The 24,194-nt window shown below is 37.6% G+C and overlaps 1 protein-coding gene across 4 annotated transcripts in view; it reads right to left on the bottom strand.

Annotated features, from left to right (window-relative positions):
• LOC149550602 (AMP deaminase-like) overlaps positions 1-24,194 on the bottom strand; it is a 216,352-nt gene that overhangs the window by 137,972 nt on the left and 54,186 nt on the right. For all 4 annotated transcript variants that reach the window (XM_089793594.1, XM_089793595.1, XM_089793592.1 and 1 more), the window contains exon 3: positions 6,024-6,234. In XM_089793594.1, coding sequence (XP_089649720.1) covers positions 6,024-6,234 — 211 coding nt within the window. The remainder of the gene's footprint in view (positions 1-6,023; positions 6,235-24,194) is intronic.

Raw genomic sequence — 24,194 nt, 5'->3', positions numbered from 1 at the left:
TTCCTATACATGTTGCTAATGAGTTCTTCTCCATGAGAGAAGTTTGAGGTGCAATCCCTTGTTAACGAGTTCTTCTCTGTGAGAGAAGTTCGAGGTGCAATCCCTTATTAATGATCTCTTAACTGTGAGAGAAGTTTGACGTGAAATCCCTTATTCAGCCCTCTATGAGTAAGTATGGTGGAATAACCTGCTGCGATGGGGCATGGTGGAAATGCATTCTTCTTAGAGAGAAGTTTGAGGTGCAAGCCCTTCTTCCACCCTCTACGATGAGGTGCAGTGGAAATGCATTCTTCTCAAGGAGAAGTTTGAGGTGAAAGCCCTCATTCCACCCTCTTCAATGAGGCATGGTGGGAGTCATGTTGTGTAACTCCATGACATTAACTTTATGATACTATGATGAATTATGTTATTTAGAGGCAGTGTTACGAGACTCGGACACACCTCTAACTCGAAAAGTCAAAACTAGGCTCAAACTCGAACTCAATGACCGAACTCAGCAACTACTCGAAAAAATTAAAAAACCCATAAAATTCAAAGATTTTTATGGATTTAAAAGATTTTTTCATGCATCTTTTAGTCAATTAACATCACATACACAATAATTGAGATAAATAGAAGCTACTTAAAACACATACACATTTTTGCATAGATCACATAAGAATAAAAGTGAATTTCTGAAGGAAAAAAACTAAATAACATAAAATAAAGTTAAAGATAGTGTCAATGTCAAATGTCTACAATATTCATGGATTATGAAATCCATAGAATCAAAAGTTCAAAACATGTATCAAAATAACAACTAGAGTACAAAAGTCTAAGGCTCGTAGTAGCCTATGTCCTACAAATACACCTAAGATAAGTCATGGAATGTAATGTCCCCATTTTAGCAGTTGACCAAGTGTGTGTGCGCTAGCCTTGTTCTACATGGTCCCGAGGGCTAACGAAGGGTTTAATGGGATCCTGGAGTGTTTTGGCCTAGTCATTTCCAGTTTGGGCCAAAACGAAGTTGATTTACTCAATTTCAGGCATACTTACTATTTTTAGTAAGTCGGCAGGACACAGTGCAGGTCGATTTTGGTGATTGAATTCGATACTCCTCGGTGAGAGCTTTCCGATGAGCTATCACTCGCATTATTCGGAGTCTGATTGCTAATACATTTTAATGCCTGAAGTTTTATTAAAGTAACGTCTAATTTAATTGTAAATTATTAAAGTGTTACTTTAATATTTATTTTATGGTGATGTGTACCCAAGGGAGACATAAGGGGTATTTTAATATATGTTTTATATATTACACATCTTTTATCCCACATTGCCCATATGAGTTGAGCGGACCCTTGGAAATAGAATAAAAGGAAGCATTTGTGGCTTCATTAGGCAGGTTGAATATGAGAAGAAATTGGTGTGTGAGTTGCAGCGCCATTCTTGGCATTTGAGGACGTCTATCCTTTCTTGTAACATTCTAGACGTCATTCCCTTGGGGTTAAACCTTTGGAATTCTTTGTTATTGGTTTCATTATCAGGCAGTTTAGTTGCATTTCCGGCTACAGGCAGATTTGGTATTTTGCTCATATCTTCTTCACTACTTGTCCGACGCTTATGCCGCTTTGAGGGAATGGTATTATGAAGGTAGTGGACTGATTGAAGGACAAAGTATTGTAGCAGCAAGTTCGAAAGCATGGGCTGGAGTGTTATGTCAATACTGCTGAAGTAATTAGTGAGTTGATAGATCTGCCATGTATTTGGTTTTATGAATTCTGAAAATAACATTTTATTAGCAGCAGTTCATTTCCACTTTGCATATCATTGTAGTTTCTTTCTTGTTTATGTTGTATGATACCAATTCCATGCATTAAACACAACAAACAAATAAACGTTTGATTTCCGGAGTTATAAGGGGTTTAAAACATTAAACGGAGAAATAAGAAGTTGAATGCAAACTGTTTGACATAATTCCTTTCAGCAATTTGGTTTAGTTTTTTTGGGACATCCAAGGGTGCCCATTACATGGAAGACTCTAGAGCCATCCTCCCTCCCTGTGTCTGAGGTTGAACCTCAAGGGCATCCTCATCCTCACCCAAATAATCCTCATCATCAAACTCGAATTCATCACTCCTAGCCTTAAGGTCCTGCACTCGATCTTCGTGCATTCTAGCCTCCTCGACTGCAATCGCTACTACCTCTACCTCTTAATCCACCTGATCAAACCACTCCACGTCTTCATCACTAAAGACAAGATGATGAAGACAAGATCAACAATCTTTGTGTTCCACTCTACATGTGGATAAACAATCTCTAATACAATCGGTGATGTATCCCTGCCCTAGATTTGTCTATGGCGAAGGCAAAGGTTGTGGTGAACAAAGACAAGATCATTCAATTTTTGCACAAACAATGGAAATGCAAGTTTGTAGAAGCCTCCTCCAAATGCTTCCTTTAGCTCCTCGCAATGCTTAAGTGCAAGCTACAAAGTTGCACAAACAATCAGCAATCGATATGCGATAGCCAACCAATTTGCTAGTTTCTCTCTCAAAACCCCAATACTCTTCTCTAACTCTTCTCTCTATCACAAGCATTAGCAAAGGATGGAATGACCCTTTTTGGTCAAATAGATGTTATACAAAGCACAAACAATTCAATTAACCATTTTATTTTATTATTTTTTGCACTTTATGAGTCCTACTATCAATGAGTCCATAGTGACTCTGCCAAGACTTTGTCAAGTCTGAGGCTAGAGGCAATCTACCTCATTTTGATGGACTCTAGCTCGGACTCGACAAGTCCTTCTCTGACTTGCAGAGTCCAAGAACTACGTTTTGACGTAATATGTTTTTATGAGAATCTATGTGATGAGAATTTATCGTTGACATCTTTGTTTGCAGCTATGTGTGTTTGCAATACTAAAGATCTCTTTCTTGCTAAGAGAAAGTGTTGAAGATTGTCGTTGTGATAAAGATCTTTATCTCTGATTTTGATAAATATTAAAAATGAGATAATACATATTTACAGTTCGAGAAAATATTGATGATAATATTTGAGATAATATTATATGAAGAGACTGTCATGTGAAGAGTCATGCATTTGGAAATATGAAGAGTCTTGTAATTTGGAAATTGAAGAGACCTTTGGTTGTGATGTAAAAAGTCCCTCAATTCTTTATATATGTACGATTACTTTGTATACATCACACCAAGTGAAAGCATTGTACTTGGACCTTTATTATTATCAATAAAAGAAGAATTTTTCTAGTATGGCTAGGTTTTCGCCTTCAAGTTGAAGTGTTTTCATAGGATAAAGTCGTTGTGTCTCTTATACCTATTTTTCTTCTATGTTTGTTTATTGTTGTTTATCATCTATTTCTGAGAAAAACATTAACACAAATCACGATAATATATTTCCAATATTCCCCCATCATTACTTTGAATCAATAGACTACTTCTATGTGTTCTTTTGAATGGATACGTCCCTCTCGTTGCATCCCTTACATTTGAATTTTGATCATATTTTGTTAATTAATTGATAGTGTATTATATTATATCATCATATTAATAATGAAATTTTATATTAATAATATATTGTGAATTATTATATTAATAATATAATATTTTCTTATAGCAATATGCTACTAGGAATTATTATATTAATATTAATCACAAATTATTATATATTAATGTAGTAATAATTTATTATATTTATTTTATTGGTTTATTTATTATTTAAATATATTATGATTCAAATCTATTCTAGATAGGGGACATCACAATCTCATAATTGGTTTCAATAAAGGCACTCTTGTTTATTGCCATTTTTCATATTCCTCTCTTTTTTGGGATCTTCTCAATTATATATGAACATCCTCTTCTTTGTCTTCATCAATGTAAATGGCATGAAAGATGGCATCTGGTTAGGAGCTCATATCCTTGTCGTGTCTCTTAAAGTGGGGGATCACATCCCTTGGGACTCCATTATTCTCTTATAATCCTAATTAATTGCATTCCTACTTTTCCCTTTATTTAAACTTTCTCTCTCATTTGTACTTCTTTTTCCACTTTTATATCACAAATTCTTATCTACAATATATAAGGCAGTGCCTCTCCTTAGGTTTTTTCCATGGTTTCCTCTTAGTCCATCAACATTCTAGAAACCTTGTATTTTTTCTACTTTGGCACCACCAAATCTTAATCATGGCGGAATTATGTAGGGGTAATTGACTATGCTAGAGGATTGCAAGAATCCTCATCAAGCTGCAGAATCCAATTTCATGGGAAGATACTGCCCTTTCAAACTTAACCAATTTTGGCTCATTTTTGCACTCAATTCCGTCAATTACATAGCTTTATCACTTGATCGAACAACTCTCACCATGTTACACTTTAAAAATGTGAAATTGTCATCATTTGATGAAGTAGAGATGTCATGTTCAAGAGGATAAATCCTAGGTCATGGGCGAAATTTTGGTTGCCAAGGGGATAAAATCCTCACCTCTTATTGGAATCTGATCAACTGAGAGGATCTCCTCTTTTAAACTTGCACGAACTTGGCTCATCTTGAATTCCATTGCACACCAACTTTTATGGTTTTGATGCCTAATCAAACAAATTCCCTCTAATTGCCCAAAAAGAAGTTGAATAGTCGCTTGTATTGGGGTGGAAATTCAAGCACCCAAAGCAAAAAGTCTTGGGCAAGGTGCGGAATCCACCCTTGCCAAGAATTTCAGCCCTTAACTTGATCAAACACACCCTTAATAATTTCATTACCATCTCACCACTTAGTCATTTTATTGCCTCGACAAACTCTTTCAAACTTGGGCATTAAAATCAGTGACTTAACTTGTTCTTACTTTCTCTGTAATATTGAATCCTAAGGAATCTCAACTCATCCGAAAGGGCTAACCAAACCTGGCCACCCAAGAAAAGAGAGGATCCCCATTTACAATGGGACGATAATGTGGAAACCTCACAACAAGACTCCTGCAAGTTAGTAAATTTAAAAACTACTCTTGGAAAAGCAAACATGGAAAAGAAATCCTATGGAAATACTCAATAAAAGCTTGGTAACTAAGTCTTTAAAATTAAAAATCTCAAGGAAAAAATTGAAAAGATTGGCTAGTAAGAATTTGCATGGCAACTTTATTGTAACAGAATTATATGGCTAGAAAAATCCCAATAATGTGTAATGCAAATAATATAAATATTAAAAAACAATAACATGGTAGCTACACAGTTGACATTCAAAAGTTGGCAGAAGCGGAAACCTTCAGCAATTACACGATAAATTTGAACAAAAGGAAAGCATCAAGGATGTCAAAGAGGAGATCATTTTCAAATCTTTGTAGCTAGAAATGGTCACATGTTTTTGTAGGACATCAGAAATGTGCACATTTTGATTCTGTCATTCTTCAGGCACTAAGAATTTGGTAAATTTTGTCTTCAAGTCATTCATGCTTGACATTGAAAAGTGTGGACTTAACTTGTTACCAAATGACTTTTTATGACGACTCATAGTTTAGAAATTCCTTTGCTGTGTTGTTGATCTTGCTGACAGATTTGACAACTATTATGATAAAGTATCTCTCAGTTTAATATTGGCTTCAGTTAGTAGGTAATAGAGACAAGAATTGTAACATTATTTTGTTAACATCCTGCGCCCTTATGCATCTAGACAGGAAATACCATAGAGTTCATCATTTCTCAAAAAGATTCAGTCGTATAGTTTGCAGATACTCCACATCGAGAAAATTAGAAAGTTCCATCATATGACAGCTAGAAAGAATCCGTAATAGCTTTTTGTGTTTGGAGTAATATATGAGGTGTCTATTTCAAGAGAACAGCTCATCTATCTTTGAGCCAAAACTAAAACCAACACATTGTTGATTTAATAATTCCAAATCCAACTAGTAGCAAAACAAAAGTGTATACATTATGGAAGACAAAGGATTATAGAAAATCTAACAAATGCCTATAGGTTATGGTAGACAAAGGATTGCAAAATATCCATAAAATAGAAGGAATGAAAAACATTACCAACAGGTGTAATGTTTAATCGTACAAATGTTTCCTGTTCTGGCTCTTTTCTGAGAATATTTGCAGCCACCGGATCTGTTGCATGTATTCCATGGAGATCTCCAGATACACTGTGAGATTTCATTATACTACTTGCAGCTTTGGGGTTTTGTTCTCCATTCATATTAACATGATCAGGACCAGTGTTGTACATCAGTCTATGATTGTCTTCCTGCAGACACCAAACATAAAGTCCTGATAATTAAACACACCATTTTGGTCATAGTAAAAACCTCTTCCAATAAAAACCCTGGGATGCATCAACAAAAATTGGTTGTAAGCTTGTAGCCATATATGCAATATTAAAAGCAATACGTGTTTCATGATTTGTCATACTTAGAACCACTTCCATCCATAAAAACTCCTAGCATTCATCAAGAAGAATTGATTGTATCCAAACATGCGGTATTAAAAGAATCAAGTGTTTCATGATAACAAACTTCTTGTCAAATAATCTCCACATCTTCATCTCCTCGTTCTCATCCCCTAATGTCACATCTTTTTGTGGGTGAATAGCCTAGTTTTTTAAGCATAACATGCTTCTCTGATTTTTTTAATGTAACATTCAAATTTTCCTTTGGAGTTTGTTAGAGCCTTGAAGATAAACTTTCCCTCAAGGGCAAATAAAAAGAGCATGCAAAGTCCCATAGTATTAATTTGGGACACGCATCTAACTAATGTAGGAAACAAAAACTTTTGGGCTCAACAAGATATTCTCTGGTATAGAATAGTCAAATCCTCAACAAGTAGAACTTGTCACTATGTAGAGCATACTGATCTGTATTTAACTGGCTATCAAGTGGACAACACATGAAAATTGCAGAATTATTGCATGTTATGAAATCAATAAAATAAAGGAAATGAAATGCACCCACAAACATGATTGATGCTAGAATGTAAATCAAACATTTGATGCAAATGAGAGCAATTTAAAAGAAATTTGCAATCTTTGAGAAGAAATGCTATAGTTACAACACCCAGATATTTCAACTTCAATGAAATTTCTCTATAGCCATCTTTACCAAGGAATTGATAAGTCATGTGGTAAGTGTTCAAACAGGAAATTGGAAAATTGTTGCAACTTTGTGACCCTTGAAGCATACTCTGAGGCTAATTTACATACAAAATGGATGACCATTGCTGTCATTTCTGTGGTAAGAAAGCATGGCCTAATCTTTCAAACACATTGACCCCTGCAGCCAAATTCTGTTTTGATTATCAATTGCCTGGGCTTTGAATTGTGACATATCATGTCCAGAAAATTGAAATCTGCAGTCACAATTCATATACAGGAAGATGATCATTAATGTTTTGCTATTTTTAATTTAGTGCTTTTCATAAGTTGCAACAGAGTTATAGGTCTTGCTTACTAGGCAAGTACACCTAATCCAGGTCCAAACAAAGGCCCAAATGAGGCCTGCCAACCATATTATGGGCATTTTAAATGTACAATTACGTATGTGAGAATAGTAGAGTGTAATTGATTGACTCTTCATATCCTTAAAGTTGATTGAGAAGTGAGCACATTAAAAAAACATATATTTCCTTTAGTAGTCTCTTTATATCATGTTTTTTGTTAGTTCTCAAGTCTTTGCCAGGTCTACTTGGTAGAAATGGGTTAATACTATTGTAGCATTTTAATAGTTCATGTCCATTTTACCCAGAGTCATATGTAAAATATTCACATTGCTTCAATTACAATGCATCGTCCATGACTCTATCCATATAATGGTCTACTTGGTAGAAATGGGTTAATACTATTGTAGCATTTTAATAGTTCATGTCCATTTTACCCAGAGTCATATGTAAAATATTCACATTGCTTCAATTACAATGCATCGTCCATGACTCTATCCATATAATGTCCACACAAGTCCTAACACTTATAGGCTACACTACAAGCAGTAATCATTCTTCACATCTACATTACAAGATACAAATGCACTCCTAAATTCCTAATACATGTAGCTGCAGATCTCAATATAATCAGGTATACAATTTCAAATACAACATCGTATCTCCCACGCATATTTAAGCACAATTTGTCAAAATACAACAAATCTAATTATCCTAACAAATCGAGGCCAAAAAAATATTAATATTGTCCTAATTGTGTTAAACAATGACTAGAACCCAGAATTAGAAAATATTTGTTAAAAATTAAAAGAAACCTAACCCAGTCTCATCTCTAAAAGAAAAGATGATTTCTAACAACCAGATGTAAGGAACAATAAGATCAATGGATTAAGCAGCACAAGAACATTTCTGTCAATGTGTTCTCATTAGAATATGTAAAAACCCCTATCTGGCTATGTCCTCAACAAACATCAATTTGCTTTTGCTAATCAACAATTTGATATTTTGTCAAACATTTGACAAGCAAGTTATTATCACTCAATAAATAATGTTCTAAATTCACAGTCAGCTACTAACAATTTTAATTGATTAAGTCTTTATCAATTTGGACAAATGAACACCACTAAACAATTCAGAAGTAATTCTATAATTGATGGCAATGCTACTACTATCCAATTTAAAAATTGACTTCTGGAAATTTACAAGAATGCAATAATGAACCTGGAAATTGACTTCTAACAGATGAAATATGGATTGCAGCTCTCAAGAAATAATCCAATTTACTCGCAGGTTTAGAAATGCATGCTCCTCACTTATAATTGCAGGTGCTCTAAAACCTGATTGCTGCCCTCCAATAATTGATTGCAGCCTTCCACAAAGTCTGAAATCGCTGCCAAATACAAGAATGACAGCTATAGTACATTCCTCTTTAACCACGCCAAATAGCACACAATAATGGCGTTCCAAATCACAAATTCTCCAGCCACAATGAAATTCCCAGGTACATAACATAACAGTGGGGAAATACTATAATTTAATCAAGACAATTCTTGGAATTAATTCACAATACCTCTGTTGTAAATTACCAAGCACTTCTTAATTCCAAACCCTTATACTTCAGGAAGGGCAAATAAATCAGCAAACTCAGAAACTCTTTGCAGACAACAAAAGAAAATAATCAATCGGATGCTTTACTCGTCAAATGGGCTCATATTTATAATCTCCAAATGGCACACAAAGTTTCCCAAATGAGCTTCACTTAAGAAGCTTCCCACGCACAACATTAAAACATAAAAAGTGTCATTATAAACTATTTTATTTATTGCTTTTGGCTCCAAAAATGACCTTTTCCACCATAACTTCAAATTCTGACATGTAAGGCCACTATTTCTTGTTCCCATGATTTAAAGCTTTGGTGACCAACCAACAACAGTAACAAAAATAGCAACCTCAGCGTATTTAGATGAATAATAATAATAATTCACCCGTCCTGCGAAAACAATTAAAGAAGCATCAGAATCAAAATCTGACAACACCAAAGTGATCCTGATGATGAAAGACAATGAATGAACCTGACGTTGTGACTTACTATAAATAGACGCTCCCTCCAAAATTCTTGGAGCCCAAACCGGAAGCCTATAATAAAAATTGAGAGCATCCCCCAACACCTCTGACTCAACTAAGTTCATCGAAACCAACAAATTGACTTACTATAAATAGTAAGTCCCTCAAATAGAACCAAAACACGCCATAGGCTACTGGAAAGCCTATAACCACACAACTAAGACCCTCAAATCCTACTATCAACTCACGAGGGTCATGCTAGTGAACTGACTTAGACAACTATAGGAACCTGCTAAAAATGGGGACATTATAGCCCTCGCTCACTAAGATTGCTTGTCCCCAAGCAATCCTGGAGCGAAATGGACATCACAATCCACCTAGATCCCAAAGGTAGAACTACGTACTATCCCTAATGTGTACAAACAACTCCTGTAGCACCAACACCCAAATAATGGACATCAACATCAAAATCATCTAAAAACTAACCCGAGGTGCTGATGAAGGCAACAACTCATCGGAACTCGACCCAACTGAAATACCAACTCTGTCCACACCTGAGTCCCCATCAAACTGATACTCACACCCAACTGCATTGTGGAGATGGTAACAACCATAGGTACATGAAACACTACCACCAACTCCAAGCTCTACTAAACTATACTGGGTGTGTAGATACTGCAGGGGTCTAATTTGCAATTATCAATCCCATCTACAAAAGATGGTGCTAACCCATCCCATAATGGATGGCATGAAACTAAAACTAACCCACAACGAGGTGAAAACAAATCCTTTACCTGTGGGTCAAAATAAAAGTGATGAGCACTCCTCACAATGTAATGTCGATAAAACTCTCAATCTCTGTCAAGGGCTCATCAGTATCAATCTGTGAATCAGAAGATGGCACCAATCTCTGACTCTGAACTACTAGTCGGCCAATATCCTGGGCAATCCTCTCAAGAAACCCAACCTTGAAATCCTTGTGGGGAAGAATAGTAGATAGAGTCTCTACAATCTTTCCCACCAATCTCTGAAAGGCACGAGAGCCTCGGATGAAAGTACCCTCAGACACTCTGTATGAGTCCTCCTGTACATCCAAACTCTCCAAAAGATACTCCACGAAAGACTCTGTCCAATAGAAATTATATGTGGAAGCATCAACTTGCTCCCCTACGACCCACAGCTGATCCCTCTAAAAATGTGTCACCGTCAACTGTCCAATGCTATAAATTGTATGAGATGAAGAAATAGATTCGCTTCTGGCAGAAGGAAGCAAATCAACATGAGAGCTCAACTCCATTGATACTCTTACTTCATCTGTGCCTACAGCACCCATATCTGAAATCAATGTGTCCGCCACATCATCAGGTCCATCATCCCCAACCGTAGAAGCAAACTCACCACCAACCACAATATGCAAATGAATTGGATCTGGGGCTGGTGTAGTCTGAACATGCTCCAACTCCACGGTCACCTCATCCAATTGTAACTATAACTCCTAAAGAGCCAACTGAGTACACTAAAGAGAGTCCACAGTCACCTCAAGCTCTTCGGTAAGCTCAACCACCTCCTCCTCTTTCTCTAACAACTCCAGAAGGTAATCCCTGTCAGCAACTAGTTGCAAATAGTTATGCTTCAAGATTCTGACAGCCTCTGGAAGTGCATAAGCCTTTGCTAGAGAAAGACAACCATCACCGTGCTCATCAAACATAGAAGCACCCCAACCAAATGTAGCCAGCATCAGACGGATGACATCATAATGCTCAAAAGCTAAAGAGATGTCACTTTCACTCACTTTCAACTAACTGATCACATGATGCCTTTGTAACCCCTACCTCCTATGCAAGCTCTCTGTCTCACTAATTGCACTGTGATAGGAAACCGAATCAAAACTACCCACCACAAAATCACTCACTACATGTGTGCTATTGACCTCGCACAACTTTGCATCCGAGATACAACTACTATGTACCTCAATCAACTCATAATCTGAAGAAATAAAAGCCCTCGCAATATCAATATCCCCGCATGTCTCAGCTTCCACCTCAAAAGAGAGATCCTAGGACCCATCCAAAACCTCCTTGGAGTCATCAGTTGATACCTGGCAAGGGATATCATACCCGGTGCACCTCATAGCATCATCAAATGTATCATCAGATGTGTCCATACTATCTACATCCACTTCTCCTAATAAAGCCTCAACTGCTGACACTTGCTAGAGTATGAACCCTCATCTACTGACTCTATTGTATCACCCAAATCACCAACATCAAAGTTGGGGAATGCACACATGCATCGGTCCCACCTAAGGAAGCAGCTGCCTCCTACACCGGAGCAACACTATGACAACTCACATACAAATCTCCAATAATAATCCCATCCTCGAGAGAGTGTGAAGTATCAGTAGCAACAATTGCATCAACTATTTCTACGCTAGCTGCAAGAACTCTGGGAGCCTCAACCTACTAAAGCTCAATGCTGCTATCCACCAAGGGTACTGACACATTTACTAATCTCTGTGAAATGAGTCCATCATCAACACTGTGGATGGGGCTAGCAAGTGTCGTACTAAATATGGACACATGTTGGGGAAAACTCAAGGTTTCTTCCCTGCAACCTCAATGTCGGCTCTCTAAAGACGAAAACCATATACTTCACTACCCTCTCGATTGTCGTTGGATCCGACATGCTCTCCACCAGCCTCTATTGATGAAGTTTAAGTTTCTCCATGCTCTCCTACAAGGCATTCATTTTTATACTAATTTCCTCATTACTCCACTGACTTCTAGAACTACTAGTCCTATGTCTGCCCATAGCTGGAGAAAATTAAAGTGTTGGTCAATCTAGTTATCAGACTTGAAAATCTTCAAAGGCAACACCGAACAAAATAAAACCTAAGCCCAATTCCTACAGGCTAGCAGTAAATCGCTCTAATACCACTGTAAAAACCCCTATTCGGCTATGTCCTTAAGAAACATCAATTTGCTTTTGCCAATCAACAATTTGATATTTTGTCAAACATTTGGCATGCAACTTATTATCACTTAATTAATAATGCTTTAAATTCACAACCAACTACTCACAATTTTAATTGATTAAGTCTTTATCGAATTGGACAAATGAACACCACTAAACAATTCAGAAGTAATTCTATAATTGAATGCAATGCTACTAATATCCAATTTTAAAATTGACTTCTGGAAATTTACAAGAATGCAATAATGAACCTGAAAATTGACTTCTAACAGATGAAATATGGATTGCAGCTCTTAAGAAATAATCCAATTTACTCACAGGTTCAGAAATACATGCTCCTCGTTCATAATCATAGGTGCTCTAAAACCTGATTGCTGCCCTCCAATAATTGATTACAGCCTTCCACAAAGTTTGAAATCGCTGCCAAATACAAGGACAACAGCCACAGTACATTCCTCTTTAACCACGCCGAACAACACACAATAATGGCATTCCAAATCACAAATTCTCCAACCACAATGAAATTCCTAGGTACAATACATAACAGTCGAGAAATACTATAATTTAATTAAGACAATTCTCGAATTAATTCACAATACCTCAGTTGTGAATTACAAGGCACTTCTTAATACCGAACCCTTATACTTCAGCAAGGGCAAAGAAATCGGCAAACTCAGAAACTCTTCGCAGGCAACAAAAGAAAATAATCAATCGGATGCTTTACTCATCAAATGGGCTCATATTTATAATCTCCAAATGACACAAAGTTTCACAAATAAACTTCACTTAAGAAGCTTCCCACACACAACATTAAAACATAATAAAGTTTCATTATAAACTAATTTATCAATTGCTTTTGGCTCTGAAAATGACCTTTTCCACCATAACTTTGAATTCTGACATGAAAGGCCACTATTTCTTGTTTTCATGATTGAAAACTTTTTGTCCCAGTTCCAATGAGCTATGATATTGAGGTGACCAACCAACAACAATAACAAAAATAGCAACCTCAACATATTTAGATGAATAATAATAATAATTCACCCGTCTTGCGAAAACAACAAAAGAAGCATCAGAATTGAAATTTGACAACACCAAAGTGATCCTGAGGATGAAAGGTGATGAATGAACCTAACGGGGTGACTTACTATAAATAGACGCTCCCTCCAAGATTCTTGGAGCCCAAACCGGAAGCCCGTAATAAAAACTGAGAGCATCCTCCAACTCCTCGGACTCAATTGAGCTAATCGAAACCAACAACTTGACTTACTATAAATAGTAAGTCCCTCAAACGAAGCCAAAACACACCATAGGCTGTTGGAAAGCCTATAACCACACAACTAAGACCCTCAAGTCCTACTATTAGCTCACGAGGGTCGTGATGGTGAACTGCCCTAGCCAACTACAGGAACCTGCTAAAAATGAGGACATTACAAAATAGGTGTGATCATCATTTTAGAAAGTGATTTTCAAGGACATTAAGGAAGCCCAAAGGGGTACAAAAGCTTTGTTTATGAAAAATTCAAGACTGTGATATAGGTCAAGCAATAGAAAAATGTGCAAAGAGTCCTTCAACACATCAAAGAGTCACAATAAGAGTCATTGGTATCCATCATTATGATGGATGGAACAGGTGAAAACAAAGGCCCCTAATAATGTTATTACCTGTTCCCCAATGAGATGAAATACTTACAGATTGCTGATTATGAAGAGGGAAAAGTCAAGGATGTAAATTTCATTATTTTGTTTTAATATTAGCAAATGATCAAATTCCAATAACATTGGCAAAGCCATCGAGGGCAAATTGTTGGTGTTGATGCATTTTTTTTTAACTATTGAAAATCTTGTCCAGTCCATTTATTAAATCTAATACTTACCAAGATGGGAAAGATTTAATGGATCAAGAGAATCATCAGAAGCAAATGTATGTTAAAGATTTGTGCCTTCTCATTACATATAGAATATAAGCATATTGATTACAACGAATGCGTATATCGACAACAATAGATAGAATGAAAACACATAACAGCTATGGATCGCCACACAAATACGATTTTATTACTTGCATTATGAGTCATGCTAGAAGCTCCTCAACGATTAGATGTCTCATTATTGGGTTTGGATGAAAGGGAGTTAAGGTTGATGTTATTCCACCTGCCACACTAATCAGTTGGTTCTACCAATCCGACCAGAATTGTTGTCAATGCAGCCACAATGTATGGTAGGATTTGTTATGGCCTGGTGCAGATGCTTTTCGTGCTTGGTTCTTATCGATTAAAAAATCGTAGTCGATCATTATTAATATCGGCTTCAGCAATGCAGACCAGCTTGCAAAGTTCAACCACCCATAACAATATATTTGTCGCTCAACTCCTGTCAATACATCAGTAGCAATTGATTGCTCCAGCCCGTTGGTATTATGGAAGTTGGATTTTCAATTCACATTGCAAAGATCATTACCACAAACATTCCCAGGCCTATGTGGTGCTGCTATGCAACTATCCAACAATCACTATGATCTTTCTTTGCAACAATATTAAAGGAGAAATTGCTCGAAGTGATCACTTGAGAATGTTGATATCCTTTGCAAGATCACACTAATGGGAACCGCTGTCTTTTGGTAGTCACCTGCAATTATTCTAATCATCCCACTACACTTGACAGTCCACAAAAGTAAATTGACCAACAATTGTTGTCAGGATATTAGTAGTTGTTAGTTGTTGAGAGGTCCGCAATTGACCAACGGTTGCCAGCGATTAGCACTCTGACACCCTTATATATGTCATTGTACTTATCTTTGAGAGGTGTTATTATGTTGTTATATTGGTGTAGAAATATTGTTGTGGTTGTTCTAGAGATACATTGTAATTATGAGATCAATAAATATATATTTCTAAGTTCATTATACATTGTGTATATGTGTATTATTACATTTTACTTGCACTTTGTTATGTCCTAAACACTACCTTAATTACAGACTACAATGAAACCCACGGACTCACACCCCCCTCATAACTTCAAAGTACCTGTCCCCAAGACATCCCCGCACCGAGTACTTGGAGTACCCAAATATCCCCACCTCTACCATTCCGCAACCACACCACTGTTGGGATGGGTACTTGAATTTCTATTTGAATTTTGATTTTTGAATGTTACTATTGGGTATGTATTATGTTACTATATTAAATGTACAAAGGTTCTAGTTCATGTTGCAATTTCGCTATGTTCAAGAATTTCAATTTAGTATGTTATAATGAAACATCATTTCATAACTAGCATTTCAAGTTCTATATGTATAGTATACAAAACCCCTTCCTGTCCCACTATCTCCTCACTGTCAATCCCCTAGTTGTCCCTTGCCATCCCAAAATTAAGGCCCAATGCACCCCATCCTAGAAACTTGTCCCCATATTGCCAATCACTACCTTACATCACAAACATTTGGTGTTGTTGCCTAAACGAATCTGGGAGATGAACTAGCCGAGGGGACGGTAAACGTATAAGATGACAAAACCCTACAATGTGCTAGCCAGCAAGTGAACAAGTCACCAATACAAAGAATTCAAGGGGAAAAGAGCACTAATGAAGGATTGTGCAAATAAATTGAGGGCATCCATAGGCGTTCACATCTAAAGAGAGGCAGAATGCAAAGTTCCCGAGAGTCTCTTGGGATACACTTGGGGTAAGTCCAGAAATGGATCATCTTACGTGCCACTTACAAAGGTTTTTTGCACAACACATTATTGCTCTTCGTAGCCAATGAGAAGAGGAAAATAAGAAAGATTGCCAGCAACAATTGAAATAATGGTACAAGGAGCGTTTCAAGAGACGTCAATGGTGACCCATCCTCAATCCATAAGGGAGGTAAGTGATGCCAATAACTTTGAACAAAGATAGGAAGCATATTCTAAGGGGACAAGAGGAAGAGCACAAAGCTCTCCAAAGAGCATTAAGGTTGGTAGAGCAAGTTGAGAAAAGATAACGGCTACAAAGAATTATAGAAGAATTAACTAAAGGGGATTGTTCGAGGGTAGAGGGGTTACCCAAAGGGAACCAGGAGAGTGGTGAGGGATACAAAGTGGGCCAAAATGTCATAAGGTAATACTAGTGCAGGATTGGATGAAGGTGACGAAGTATATAAATTGATCTAAAATACATAACATTGTCTAGGATACCTGGCCCTCACATTACAAAAAAATAGGGACTATCAAGGAATGGAACCAGAGACCTCGTATTGAAGAAGTCAAGGGGATCAAATGCTGAAAGGACATATAGTAAAGCACACTGAAGACGAACGCATACAAGATACAGGCATAAGCGATAATGTCGAGAGGAGACTGAGGTGTTGTCATCAAAACAATCTATTCGGGTCCAATACGCTAAACTTGAAAGCAATTCTAACTAGACCAAGTAAACAGAGTGGGTCATAGAGAAACAACATGATGTTGAATAATCAACAATTGTTGAAGTTCACAATTGAAGGAACATAGACTCTCGTGCAACACTGCAGGATGTGTAAAATACTTTTGTCGGCTAATGGGAAAATCAACCAAGATGAGTAGGTGATACAATTTCCCGTTATACAATGCGAGATGGCGATAGTTCTCTGAAGTAGACAAAACCAAGCTAAGTACGTGGTTCGACTTCAAGAAGGTAATCCAAGAAGAGTTCAAACTACTTCGAGATGAACGAGATTGTAGCTAAGATCTACAACAAAAAGCAAAGCAAGCATGAAAATGTGAAAACATAGAATCGACAGCTAAGGGGACTATTCGAAAAACTGGAGAATCAATTGGCAGATGGATTGGAGAAATGTTGGCTTGTGGAAGGATTCAAATCCCCTTGAGAAAGAAGATGGCAATTGTTCTCTCAACATCATATGGAGATGCTTACAATCGGGACATGGATATAGAAAGCAAGGACAAGATGTCGTGGAAAATGAATTGGTGAGATGGTGACTCTATGGAAGGGAGTAGTAGTGATAAGGAAGCAAGTAAGAAGTTGCAAGTATTATAGAAGAACATGCACCAAATAATAAAAGAATTCAAGGACATGAAAGGGAGTAGTAGAAAGAGTGAAGGGGAATTGTGGTGCACAGACTACAAGGTCACACAAAAAGCATGTCTAAAAAGGCATTTTGCAATATTTCTCAAGTATTTGGATACTCCACCAAGGACTACCCATATAATATCAAGACCACAAGTACACAAGTGCTCTCTAAGCAAGAACAACCATCGAGGACCGATTCTACAACAACCACCCCACAATAATTGGCCAATACAACTATCTGTTAGAATCTGAAAAGATTAATAACCCAGAAAACTAGTGCAAAGAGTAAATATCTAAACTATGAATGCAAATGATACAAAATCAAAATAGCATCATAGAGTTAGTCTCCACGAGAGTAATGCAAATGCTGGAAGCAAAATAGCATTAAGAGGATGCAAAAACAAGAGATACAAATACAAGCCAGGTAGCATGCTTATATAGGCTAGGAAGAGGGAGGAGGTGGCAACACCAACCAATGAGGAGCAACCATTTATCGGACTAAAGATAGCAAAGTATCTTCCCAAGATAGCTAATGGATGCTCACATGTAGGAAGGTGACACCTCACAACCATTCACCTAATAAGACATGCTTCATTAACCTAAGCGAGATTATTAAAAGTGTAGGAAAAACCTAGCAAAATAGGAAAAATAAAAAACTACACTAACACCCCCCCATAAGCGAAGCTTAAGTGGATGCTAACCTAGCAAAGCTATGAGAGCAGGAAAATGGGTCCCGACAACAAGGCCTGATCAGGTACCCAATACAAGAAAAAGAACTAGATGAAGGAAACTAAGTATCCAATCTAGGAAATGTCCCAAAGAGAGGAACAAAAAAGAGCATGAAGCATCTCCGAAGCATGAAGCTGCAAACACTGTCAGAAGAAACTGCTGGAACCCCCACTGAAATAGTGCATGACCAGGTAGAGAAGACAAAGTCTGAAGAGCTGATCAATCGAAGAGGTGACCTCCAAAAGTAGGAATGAATGAGTGTCTATATAGTAGATGAACCATCTCACCGAAATGCATAGGTGCCTAGCCACTACATCCGCCTAGTACATAGGAAAAAAAATTGAATACGTAGATCACTCAACCGAACCAAGGAAGCAAAAGAGCCAACAGGTGAACCCCCCCCCATAATGCTGAACAGGGAGAGGGGTAACAGGAACACTAAAATGCAATGCCAAAAACATCTGCAAGAAGAAGAATCAGGAACACCAATAGTGCAATAGAAGTACAAGCACAGGATAAAGGGCGGTGTCACCGACACACTACATGGGCTAATGTCGTGGAAGAAAAATTCAATTGACAAAGGTGGATGAGCACAAAATGGCAAAATATCATGACCCCCCATGGCACTTTATAACTGAGTGCGAGTACAAACAAACACAAGGTGTACAAGATCCCAGATATGCAAAAGTAGGCACTTTATCTCAGTGCATTTACATAAAAAGGAATGCAACAGAATAGAAGCATACAATGCTCAGAAGTCAGAAAGAAGAGTGAGCCAAAAGAACAGAAGAAGAGATTCCAGGACCTGTAAAATCCAAGTAATTCGCCAAAGTGCGAAAAAAGAACCTGGAGCAAAATCTAGATAAAACACCTCTGCAATTGAATAACTCATAGAACCAACTTTCCAACGATATCTAGCGAGCCCAGAAAAGAGTCTAAATGAGCGAGATATGGCTCCCGAAAGGCAAAATAGAACATCTGGCTTTGACTACCAAAATAGGCAACAAGACTCTAGCAAAAATTAAAAAAACCTATACCATCATCTCCGTCTCAGAACCAACTTTCTGACGCATTTTTCGGATCAAAAAAATACGTCCGTATGCTCAAGTTACGGAAGAAAAACCAACAGGGCCTCCTCATGAAGAGCATATGCTAAAAGTGAAACTTGGGCACAATAATCAAGGAAACAAATAGCACCACTGCGATCTACTCAAAAAATCATGCACTTTCAAAAAAAGAATCGCCTCGATACGAGGTCGTATGAGAAAGTTATGATCCTCCGAAGTTTCCAAAACGAGAACTGTGCACAGTCACGGCTAAGAATCTGCAATTTCTGAAGAATTCATGCATGAAAATCAAAAAACAACTCCACTAGTGGATAGAGCACAAAAAAATAGCCAAGTTCATAACAAGAATCATCAAAATCGGAGTCCTTATGAGCAAGAACGAGACATTTGAAAACTGCATTCAAATCTGCAACTGCCAACGGAGAGGGGTATGGCTGTAGCTTTGCATGCTCAATTCTGCAAAATATACAACTTGCATGCAAAATCTAAAAGATACCCAGATGGTTTTTCGGGGCTGCAAACAAAACCCAGAAAGCATTTTTCTTGTTGATGTACAGAAGATGTTGCTGTAGTGTAAATCAAACGTCTTTAACAGTAAAAAACGGCTCCAAAAATCAAAAAACGACCCCAGCAACTAGAATATGACATGCAAATGCTGGATCAGCTTCTTAAGTCCATCAATGGCATGCTGGAACCTGCAATACTGATTGAAAACTCCAAATATGCAAGTTGGTTGTCAGATTTGAGATTGAAACCCCAGAAAAAAAAACATTTTTGACAAAACTTTTCTGATTCTCAGGATCATCCAAAGATGCAAGAGAAGAGCATACTTCGTTTTTCAAAAAACTACAATAAAGTTTATTTGCCCCCCCCCCCCCAATCTCTCAAATAAGGAAACTAAAATCTACTCTTGCACATAGAAAAGCTCTGATACCATGTTAGAATCTGAAAAGATTAATAACCCAGAAAACTAGTGCAAAGAGTAAATATCTAAACTATGAATGCAAATGATACAAAATCAAAATAGCATCATAGAGTTAGTCTCCAAGAGAGTAATGCAAATGCTGGAAGCAAAATAGCATTAAGAGGATGCAAAAACAAGAGATACAAATACAAGCCAGGTAGCATGCTTATATAGGCTAGGAAGAGGGAGGAGGTGGCAACACCAACCAATGAGGAGCAACCATCTATCGAACTAAAGATAGCAAAGTATCTTCCCAAGATAGCTAATGGATGCTCACATGTAGGAAGGTGACACCTCACAACCATTCACCTAATAAAACATGCTTTATTAACCTAAGCAAGATTATTAAAAGTGTAGGAAAAACCTAGCAAAATAGGAAAAATAAAAAACTACACTAACACTATCATCTGGTAACTGCTGAAACAACCTAAGAGTTGGTAACAATAATGAAAATTGAAGCCGGATATAGTACAACGCAAAAAAGGTCAACCAATAATTCAATGTTGGGCTTATAATCTAAAGGGGACACATTCCTCTAGATTGTCCAAAAGAGAATCCAAAGCATTTGTGTGGATGGTGTAGTCATCGTAACCGCAAGGACGCAAATTGCCTGAAATCAGGAGTAAACCTATTAATCATCGACTAGTCAAGCAAGAAAGGGGTGTTGGAAATCACAAGAGCACAAGCGAAGAAAGCAACATACCCAAACACTATACAAAAAAGGAGAGGTTACAAGAAACCAAAGTAAACATTGAGAGGGAAATGATGGAGTGAAGGGAAGCAAATGACATTGCCAGTACTTCGCTATGTATAAAGGCCAAGCAAAATGTCCTGAGACAAGTGTTACAGATAGAAGTGTCAATAAAGCTTAAAGACCTTCTAGAGACTATGACCAAACTAAGAGTGGCTAACATGACCACCACAAATGTGCCTACTCATATAGCAGCACCCCACATGGAGATTCTAGTCAGCTCCTGCAATGAACAACAAAAGGCACCTTTCGGCAGTGGAAATGGGTATATTGGACACAATTATCATTAACACCATTGTGCATGGAGACAAGGGTGAATGTACTACCAAAGGAGACATGAAAGAAATTGTGGATGTCAATATTGTGGCCATTGACATTCAATCTGGCAGGTGACAACTAACAAAACATCAAGTCGATCAAAACCCTAATGGCAGATAGGATAATTATTGGTACAAAACCCTTCATTATGGATTTTGTAGTAATTCCCCTAAAGGACATCTACAATGCAATCCTTCGGAGAGGGTGACTCATCACTGTGAAAGTGAAACACAACTCAAAGCAAAATACACTATCCATGGAGAGGGGAAGGCAAAAGATTGTAATTGACCTAAGAATGCAAGTGGTGGGCAAGGAGTTGGCATCCTCCTCAAGCTTAGAGTCAAGGGAGAGCTTATTAGAATAGATGAAGGTAGATGGCAATTGGAGTGAAACAAGGAAGGCATTCTGGAATCAAAAGGCTGTTTGAAAGATGAGGTAGGCTTGCTAAGCAAGCTGTTCCACTAGCAAATTGAGGATTACGGGCTCTTCCATCTGAAATCTAATATATTGTAGGTAAAAGAAGAGGTAGGTAATCTATTACATATGGAGAATATAAAGAAGGGGTGGCCTCAGTTAATGATACTTTTGGCGCATCAATTTGACAAGGAGAAACATATATAGTACGAGGACCCTAAACTTAAGGAGACAAACCTAGGTGACGAAACAACTACAAGAAATATACTAGTATATGACGACTAGAATCCAGTGTTGATGGCAATAGCCTGCAAGACCTTTATGGAGTTTACGGATGTATTCGCTTGGACGTACAAGGACTTAAAAGGGTTACCCCCAGAGCTATGCAATCACATGATTCCACTTGTCCCAAGAGCCCAACCAATGTGGAAGAGGTTGTACCATATGAACAAGAATTATGTGGCAAAAGTGAATGTTTAGATAGAACATATGTTGGAAGCAGACATCATATTCTGGGTACAGACAAGTGAGTGGATCTCAACTATTGTGATATCATTAAAAAACAAGGAAACAAATTCAAATTTGTGTGGACTTGTAGTGTTTGAATGCAGTCACCTTTAAGGACCCATTCCCACCCTTCATGGATAGTATTCTCAAGGAGGTGGTTGGACACAAAATGTACTCCTTCATGGACGATTTTTCGAGGTACAATCAAATCTTTATTGCAAAAGAGGACAAGTTGAAAACCACACTAGTGTTTGAAGACGACATACATGCTTACAATCAAATGTCATTTGGGTTCTACAACACCCCCATCACCTTTGAAAGGAAAATCTTGCGTAGCTTCGACAAGAAGTTTGTGGGAAACTTCAAGGCGTTTCTAGACAAGTAGTCCATATACATTAGACTAGACATTCACTTCATGACCTTAAGCGAATGCATGGAATGGTGTCGAAAGTCCCAACTAGCATTGAACCCAAAGAAATGGTGGTTTATAGTGCCTAAGGGGAAACTACTTGGCCATATTGTATGCAAGGTTGGATTGAAGACAGATTTGAACAAGGTGAAAGTAATCATTCAAATGCAAACCCAATGGATGTAATGAGAATCAAGTCCTTTCTAGGACACATGATAGTACCAAAAGTTCATCAAGAACTTTGCCCGAATTTCCTACCCTCTCGATAGTTAAAACAAAAGGGAAAGTCGTACGAATGGAAGATGGCACAAGGGGAGGCCTTCAAGGAACTCAAGACAAGGCTATTGATTGCACCTATCGTAAAATGCCCAAATTGGGGCAAAGAGTTCTACATATATGTGGACGCATCTAATTATGTTATTGGTGGCACACTAGGTGGGGGAGCATGGGGTAGATCACCCCATCTACTTTGTAAGTCAATTATTAGTAGAAAGAAACTATAGTACCACTGAGATGGAAGCCCTTCGGATGGTCTATGTCATCCAGAAGTTTCAGCACTATCTACTAACAAATTCATTCACATTTCGTAGACTGCAAAGCATCAGTGTACCTAGTGAATAAACTCATTATTCAAGGGAGGGTCAACAAGTGGCTACTTCTACTCTATGAGTTTACCTTTATAAGCATTGTATGATTGGGAAGAAGTCATGTAATTGTTAATTATCTATCACATATTGAGTTAGGAGAGTCCCTACACAGACTGAACGATGACATTCCTAACGCACACCTTTTCTAGATAGTTGCATTATCATCATGGTACGTCAACATTGGGGGATATTTTTCAACTTTGTGGTTCTCAAAAGACATGCTTCTAGGAGACAGAGAATGAGGTTGGTTCTCAAAAGTCAGACTTATGAGTTGATTAATGGGTTGCTTTATAAAATAGGGCTCGGTCATTTGAGGAGATTCATAATGGAGGAAGAAATTGCAAGAATGCTAAGGGAGGCACATGAAAGACCCGCAAGAGGCCATATCGGGCTAAACACCACGGATCAAAAGGTGTTTCTTGAAATATTCTGGTGGCCCACACTATATAATGGTGATCGTGCATGGGTCGTAAGGTGCAACACCTGCCACAAGGCAGGCAAGTCACTTAAGAGGGACATTTGCCCCTAAATCCATTGCATCCACAAGAGTTGTTTGAGCGTTGAGGATTGGACTTTATAGGGCCAGTGAAGGCAAGTTGTACATGGAGGTGTTATTACATTGTGGTCACAACAGAATATGTAAGTGGGTTGAAGCACAAGCACTTCCAAAAAATTTAACCTTGAACACAACGAGGTATATATATATATATGAGCAAATTATCACCATGTATGACATTTCAATCCAATTGTTAAGCAATCACAAAGGGAATTTTTTGAAAAATGTTGTTGAACTCCTAACAACCGAGTTCAAAATCCTTCACTCCTTGTCAAGCCCTTATCACCCAAGAGTAAACAAGCAAGCAAAAGCTACAAATAAGATTCTA

This window comes from Cupressus sempervirens, chromosome 7 (assembly GCF_028749045.1).
Source record: "Cupressus sempervirens isolate cs-2001-9-10 chromosome 7, ASM2874904v1, whole genome shotgun sequence".
In the NCBI taxonomy this organism is placed as follows: Eukaryota; Viridiplantae; Streptophyta; class Pinopsida; order Cupressales; family Cupressaceae; genus Cupressus; species Cupressus sempervirens.
Note: the sequence above shows the minus strand (reverse complement) of the source record. Positions and strands in the feature narration are given on the sequence as shown.